The sequence below is a fragment of the Cydia fagiglandana genome, chromosome 12, assembly GCF_963556715.1.
Source record: "Cydia fagiglandana chromosome 12, ilCydFagi1.1, whole genome shotgun sequence".
Classification (NCBI taxonomy): domain Eukaryota; kingdom Metazoa; phylum Arthropoda; class Insecta; order Lepidoptera; family Tortricidae; genus Cydia; species Cydia fagiglandana.
The window spans coordinates 7,368,440-7,376,296 of NC_085943.1; the positions used below are offsets into that span (position 1 = coordinate 7,368,440).

Below are 7,857 nucleotides of genomic sequence, written 5' to 3' on the forward strand. Positions count from 1 at the left end.
TTAAAATAATCTTTTATATTGTATGAATATTATTACTTTTAGACGTTTATACACGAGTATTATCCTAATATTCAATTTAGTGGTTAAGTGTACAATTATATTGTGTCGCGGCGGTGGCGTTGGCTATGGGAAAATAGTATTTTATTTGCTCAAATTTCAACATTATCCAAACACAAAATATACGATGTTTCTCGATGTGCTATTGATTGAAAAAATTGAAACCGTATTAACTTAGTGTCTTAGCTTAGGTACTAACAAAATTTAAGTCAATTCTCTTTGGTACTTACTACTGAGCACTGGCCTATAACCGCGAACATCGAAGTTCGCAAATTGCGGGCATTTTTCTCTGTCACTCTAATTACGCCTTCATTGGAGTAAAAGAGAAAGATTCCCGCAATTTGCGATATTCGGTTTTCGCGGTAGCCCCTCTGGCTTGGTAACCCCATTAGGTTATTTGTGTCTGACCTCCCGTTGGGTAATGTAAGAATTTTTTAAAGTTGCATTTGATCGATTGATCATACTCCGAAAAATCCGAAATTTTTAACTGTTTTTAATGTAGCTGAAACGCTGCCGCCGCAATCGTCGGGCATTTAGATGTAGAATATTAATTTTAGTGTTGTAATATAAGTTGTTATACCAACTACTGAGAGACTGGATTGATTTATATAAGTTTAAGTACCTATTTAACACATCTATTTCGTTATTATTGTGACTCACAACTTGTCCTTGTCAGCATTACAATTTAATGTTTTGAATCTGACAAATTTCTATGAAAATAATGACGAATGCCGTTTATATAATGACAAGTCAGTGCAAAATTAGCTTAGACAGACTCAAAAATAAAATAAAAATTACTTAATGTTCAAAAAGTTTTTCAATAGTTGGTATTTCAATGTTGTACATTCGACCATCACGCGTAAACACCAAAAATGTTTAAAAGGAATGATTGTGGTTTGTGATAGTTTGAGAAGTATGGTGTTACAGTCGACGTCAAAGATATGTTTACACATTTGCACCTTACTCCTTTGTAATAAGGCGAAAAATGTAGACATATCTTTGACGTCGACTGCACATAGTTATATGTATTCAAATTGATGTGAAGGCGTGAACTGCACTGGCACAGCACCTAGTCTAATGACGAATTGTCTACGAATCGAATGTAACGATTTTCTGTCTCTGTGATAATATTCATCACTTTAATTCATCTCAATTTGCACTTCTGTGATTACTTTATATTCGATCAGCTTTATTTTTTGTTATTGTCTGCTTACGTGTTTTGTAGTTTTTTTTTGGCTGGCTAGAGGTTTTGAAATTGTGATGTTTTGAATCACAAGTTCCAATTATTGTCTTCCCTTGGCTGGCAGGGATTCATTCCGAACGGCTCAAATAATATACAGACTTAAAAATGCATTTCTAGTGCCATAATATTGTGTACTTATTTGTTATATCTAATGGCTTTTAAGCGACTACACAACTTACACAACAATTAACATTCTACAATTTTATTGAAGCATTTGTCCTCATACCATTTTATGCTAACGACTAAGCTTTAAAATAAAATAAAAAATTGTGACGTTCGAGAGCTAAAGGTGAAAAAGATTTCTAACTTCAAGTTACTGACAACCTTATTCGCTAGTAACTGGCCACCACAAACTAAAAATGAGTTCTATTCACCTATAAATAGAATTAATTTTAGTTTAAGGTGGCCAGTTATTGAAACCTTATCCTAAAATGGATTATGTTTATAGGTAAATAGAATTCATTTTTAGTTTAGGGCGGCCAGTTACTGGCGAATTACCCTACTTGTTGCCAAACAATGACTAAATAAGGAGGTACCTATGCTCAGAACTAGTATCTAGAAAGTACCTACTAAATAGTTACACATTGACATAATGGTCGCTGATGGAAAATACCACAAATCTGTCTGGGCATACCTCACCTTAATTTTATTGTTTCTATTACTATATTGTAAAATAGTTCTATATTGCAAGGCAGTGACGTCTGCTTGGGAATTCCAATTTTAGAACATTGAAGTGTCCTTTGTGAATAGACTCCTTTAGAGCTGAATAGTGTCAGTATGTAACTAAACAAAGAAAACAGTTGCACTTGTGGCTTACCTATTAGGCAGTAGAGTTGGCGGGTTAGTCTGGCCAGCCAAACTTTTCAGTAGAATATTCATCAATCAGATTGCCTTGATTTCAAGTTTATGAAAATATTTTGCCCCTCATATAAAGATAAACTAAATAACCCCCTCTTCATAAAACTTAGTAAACCTTTAAGTTTTTTCCCTTTCTAACACAAATGTCAAATCAAAATGGCGGAGAAGGACAAACGATCGTCAAGGGTTTATACTTTACAAGTGTTTATGAATAATGCCATAGTTGCAATGGCAAAGAGCCATTACTGGTTAGTTTGGCCGGTCAGACTACTTGCTTGAGGTTACAAACAGTTGAGTGTCGAGGTAATTTTATAAATTGTTGTAGGTTCGCGTTCTTCGGATTTGGAGAAAGTTTAGGCCATTTCTATGTATGTATACGCCTAACACAAATGCGTGGTTCGAGTTTGACAGCTCAACTAGATGGCACTGTACGGTGCCATAAGTTTTGCGATAACTTTAATTCCTAGTAAAATCCATAAACACATGCGTAAGAATAGGAATAATCTAAAATTTCTCGGATTCTGAGGTACTCTAGAGTCTACGGCGATTTCTCAAATCGCCCATTGAGTAAAGCTCTCTTTTCCTAGGATAGCGGTGTCGTCATATAGCGGCCGTCTCCATACTAAATAATATGGCTAAATATGGATGTCGTAGTATTTGTATGGAGGCGGCCGCTATATGACGGCACCGCTATCCAGAAACCAGAGCATAAGTAGTATGTATCAATGCATCGAAGTTGTAACGGTCCCGTTGTGTAGCGATAGGATGTAGGTCTAGTGGTGTGTCGTCGCTGTATTTAAGTGTTATCTAGCTTACGATAGACAATGTCTAGACTGAATTACGCTCCAATTAATTAGATGTGTTAGTGCACTTAGATTTTCCACGGAAAGTGATAAAAATGCAATATTCGGCCCATTTGATAGTTTTTTATACTAAAATTCTGAGGTTATTATCCTTGACTGTTAACATTTGGAAGCATTTTTAAATAAGCACTTGTGGTTAATTTAATATTAGGACTTTATTTTACAGGGGTACAGTCGCCATCAGATATATCGGAGCGGCCAAGGTGTTCACAATATCTGAACATGCACTCTAACGCCTTGACAATAGAGGCGTGCTCAGATATTTGTGAGCACCTTGACTGCTCCGATATATCTGATGGCGACTGTACATTTACAAGGAATTGTGGGTTCTCGTAGATGGGGGTTTGGTTTGAGAGCTTGGTTCAAGAGACAGACATTCTACACCCTTTACTATGAGCATATTAGTCAGGCATACTTGTAAGTATAATGAAAGTAGTGATTAGACTAGTACACAACACACAACATTTAAAAAATATATGATTTTACTCAATTTACTTCTAATTAATAAATGTTAATTTTCATACATACTTACAGCATGTTTATTTTTCAACATCTGGCCATAAGTACTCTGTGAATTGGTGTAGTTCAGAGACCAACCCGAAGATTGCGAAAACAGTAAATTTTTAGCGTTTTTGAGATTCCTGTGGACACATTGTAAATAATGTTCAATCAACTTTCATAGAACAGGTATTCAATTTGTTGTGTGGTCAGATGTTGAAGAACCTCCGTGTATTGATGTTACTTTATTATATCTTCAATTTTAGATAAAATTACATGCTTCATGTAAATGCACCTTTAAATTAAAAAAGAATTGAATAATTAACACTATAACATAAACATTAATTTAAAGTAGCCATTAAAATTACTTCACTTGTTAAAATACCTGCATTAAAACACAGCTGTTCACAAGTATTAAATCATACTTATATATTATGTCTCAATAATGCTAAGAATGCAAGTTTGTTCTTACTGTAATGATTGGTACTGATTTTAGATTTTGTGACTATTTTCTATCCTTTAGTGTATTGTATACTGTTTTCCATCAAATTTTTATGTGCTAGAAATCAAGTCTCATTAAAATTTTAACTATGAAAATATAAATTGTGTTTTATTTCTTCAAAGCAAATCATGTTTTTAGGGTTCTGTACCCAAAGGGTAAAACGGGACCCTATTACTAAGACTTCGCTGTCCGTCCGTCCGTCCGTCTGTCTGTCACCAGGCTGTATCTCACGAACCGTGATAGCTAGACAGTTGAAATTTTCACAGATGATGTATTTCTGTTGCCGCTATAACAACAAATACTAAAAACAGAATAAAATAAAGATTTAAGTGGGGCTCCCATACAACAAACGTGATTTTTGACCAAAGTTAAGCAACGTCGGGCGTGGTCAGTACTTGGATGGGTGACCGTTTTTTTTTGCATTTTTTTTCCGTTTTTTTTGCATTATGGTACGGAACCCTTCGTGCGCGAGTCCGACTCGCACTTGCCCGGTTTTTTGGTATTCAAATGGTGGGAAAATGCCGATGATAGGGTCGAGTGGAGGCCTTAGCCCAGCAGTGGGACACGTAGGTTAATAAGAAAAAGTGTTTTGGCTTAGATGGTGTTCAGGCAAGTCTACATTATTGCCCCAATTTTTATCCTCAAGCACAAATAAATGCCCACTACCAGGATCTAGGATCTCTAGCTTCATAGGCAGTGTAGTGACACTGATAGTGAGCAACTAGTCTAGGAGTACTAGGAGACTGTTACCTTTTTTTTAGTGTCCGACCGAAACATGTTTTTTTGCCGAAACCGAAACCGAATGTTCGGCTTTGGCTCTAGTTTCGGCCGAAACCGAAACCGAAACTTTTGTAGACTTGATAAAATCGTTGAAAAATGTCATAAAACTGCTTTTATACACATATTATGGGGCTGTCAACACCGAATGTCCTTGAAATTGATGTTACTTAAGCAGTTTTTTTAAGAAAATTACTAAGACCAAGATAATTCTGCAACGATTTTGACACACGCAGTGCAAGTGTTATTTTAAACGTCAAAACTTCTATGAAATTATGACGTATCAATAACATTTGCACTAGTTGCACTGCATATCAAAATCATTGCAGAATTTTCTTGGTCTAACTCTATTCAGTCACCAGTCAAGCTAACATGTAGATACAGGGTCAACCAAAACACCAACCAAAAACGCGAGCGCAGCGAGCGCGAAATATTTTGTTAACAATATCGCAAGGCCGGGTACCGATCTTCACCTGGGCCTAAAAGTCCGAAGTAGGGCATGCAGTACCGGTCCCGGTACCAAGAATTTCATTTCCCGGTTCTGGGCATGGCCGGAACCGGGATTCCCGGTTCTTCCCGGTTCTCTAGGAATCTTTTAATTACTTTTAAGAAATTGTTTCTGTTAGCGTACAATCTTTATGATTGACTTATTTTATTATAAACAAACACTTAATTGGCGTTCCAACCTATTTTACGAAATTAATCTGCACACATTGCCTCCGTCTGGGCCGAGCCACACGGCCGTAGCGTAGTCGATGCACTCAGCACTATGACGGCACGGCCTGCCTGCAGGAATGCCTACTTTACTAGGTTAGTTTTACGGGTTATTTGGGTCCCCCGTTTCATAGCACCATTATTAAATGTCCCGAGCTAAATTACTAAAACATTACTACTATTGAAATGAGAATAAATAGTCATATGATGAGAACCGGGAAGTACCGGTACCAGGTCTTCAGTACCGGTTCTTTTAACACCATATAATTCCCGGGAATTCCCGGGAATATGAGAACCGGGAATTCCCGGGAGCATGCCCTAGTCCGAAGTGCCCCAGTGAGGCGAACTTTCATGCGAAGTCAAAGCCGTGCTTCAGGCTTCAGGATAAGTAGTTGAGCACAGACTCCAACCAATGTCCATTGTATTAAAAAGCGAGACCGCAGTTTCGTCGACGTTCGACGTTCGACGAAGCAAAAGTTTTTCGGAACTTATTTACCTACGAAATATCATTTGATATTTACTATTTGCTTTTCGGTGAAGGAAAAACATCGTGAGGAAGCCGGACTGGTCCCGATAAGGCCTAGTTAACACTCTGGGTTTGAAGGTCAGTCTGATGGCAGTCGCTTTCGTAAAAACTAGTGCCTACACCAATTTTTGGGATTAGTTGTCTATTGGACCCCAGGCTCCCATTCCCATTGCCAGGGCACGGCAAAAATTCCGAGATTACGCGAGGAAGATGATGAGTTTTCTTATTATTCTCTTGCCCAGGGCCCAGTAACATGCGACAGTGCTATCTCATTCACTCCGATACAATTAGACAGTGTGCGCGTTATAAGTATTGACAGCCTCTTAAGACTGCGTCGGCCGTCCAGTGGCGCCCTCATTAGTGGAATTGTGTTTTATAATAAACCAATTAATTTCTGTACCTATACATGAATCAGTATATGTAGATATTAATATTAATATTTAGGCATTAAGTCCGCCATTTGTACATTTTTCCTGTGCTTGTGCAATAAAGTTTAAATAAATAAATAAATAATATTGTTGTCCTACTTATTCCCCAACTTTTGGTCTTTGTCCGAAGTACCATTTCATAAGTTTCGGCCCGGCCGAAAGGTTCGGCCGTTTTTTAGCCGAAACCGAAACTACAGCCGAAACATGATTTTTTGGCCGAAACTGGCCGAAACCGAAACCGAACCTTCGGTCGGACACTACTTTTTTTATCTCTGCTGCTGGCATACATACTTAACCCAGGGAGCTTCCTCAGTGGCGGCGTGTCCATAAAAGCCGATTCCATGTTTTTGGACGTTTGAGCAGAGTTGGAAAGGAAATATGTAAGTCAAATTAGCCCCGGTTTGCCTATGGATTTATTTGACGGCTCGCCACTGCTCCCTACTATCACACTTGTGACACTAACCGAATTTGGGTCATAGCAACTAGTCAACATATCAGATGTATGTTACCATAGATCTATGGCATAGATCAATAGAGATCAAATTGCTTTGGATCTATTTGTTGTATGGTGGATGTTCGATGGGTTAAATTGGATTGGATCTATCTGTCAATTAATTAAATTTCAAAAAGACAATAGAAGAAGAATCTACTGTTATTAAATAATAGGTGCTAATAAAAATCAACCATAGTATAAAAATATTTGTTTATTTATATAAAACATTAAAAGTTAATTAGATTTATATTACTTAGGTTAGAAAGAGTATTGAAAATGCCATAGTTAAGCAACAAACTGCTATGTAAGGTGATTTGCGTTCCCCAATTCTAGCACACTTCCAAAATGTTCCAAGTAACCTGCAAAGAAATCTTATTGAGAAATAAAACTAATAATTTCAACCATAGCAAGTTTAGTCACGTACTCACCCAGTTTTATTGCGGTCCATAATACTAGGGAAGAATGATCTCAAGTATGCACATGTGCATATTAGAAGTAATATAACAGATAACAAGCTTTGAAAATTAAATATCGCACTCTGAAACAGTAATTAAATTTAATTAGTTCAATATGCTGAGGAGCATTCGGCATTCCAAGATGTAAAAATAAATGTATTGACCATCTTTTTCTTACCATCGTGATTGTTACTTCTTCACAGAAGTAATTAGCATGAAAATTAGGGTTTAATAGATGAATAAATCAGAAAACTATTCTTCTTTAATCAGAAATACAATTTCTGTGATCCTCCTTTCCATACAATAATACATTTCACATTTTGTGTTTTGACATAACTTTGACATGTGACAGTGACATTATAATGCAACGCCACCATCATATTCAAGGTATAGGCAAAACCGACTGTCGCCTCGAAATCGGAGCTCTTATTTGTATCTTGAAC

General features: G+C 36.9%; 1 protein-coding gene across 1 annotated transcript; it reads right to left on the reverse strand.

Moving 5' to 3' along the window:
• Positions 1-7,152: 7,152 nt before the first annotated feature.
• On the reverse strand, positions 7,153-7,738 carry LOC134669520 (protein kish-A). The gene is made up of 3 exons (XM_063527116.1): positions 7,593-7,738; positions 7,388-7,497; positions 7,153-7,318 (listed from the first exon to the last, which is right to left on the reverse strand). Exons 1-3 carry the CDS (start codon positions 7,593-7,595, stop codon positions 7,213-7,215), a joined length of 219 nt encoding a protein of 72 aa, XP_063383186.1. The 5' UTR covers positions 7,596-7,738; the 3' UTR covers positions 7,153-7,212.
• Positions 7,739-7,857: the final 119 nt, after the last annotated feature.

Coding starts and splice junctions, on each gene's coding strand:
- LOC134669520 (XM_063527116.1), bottom strand. Junction 7,319..7,387: donor ATGGACCGCAATAAAACTGG/GTGAGTACGTGA, acceptor ATTTCTTTGCAG/GTTACTTGGAACATTTTGGA.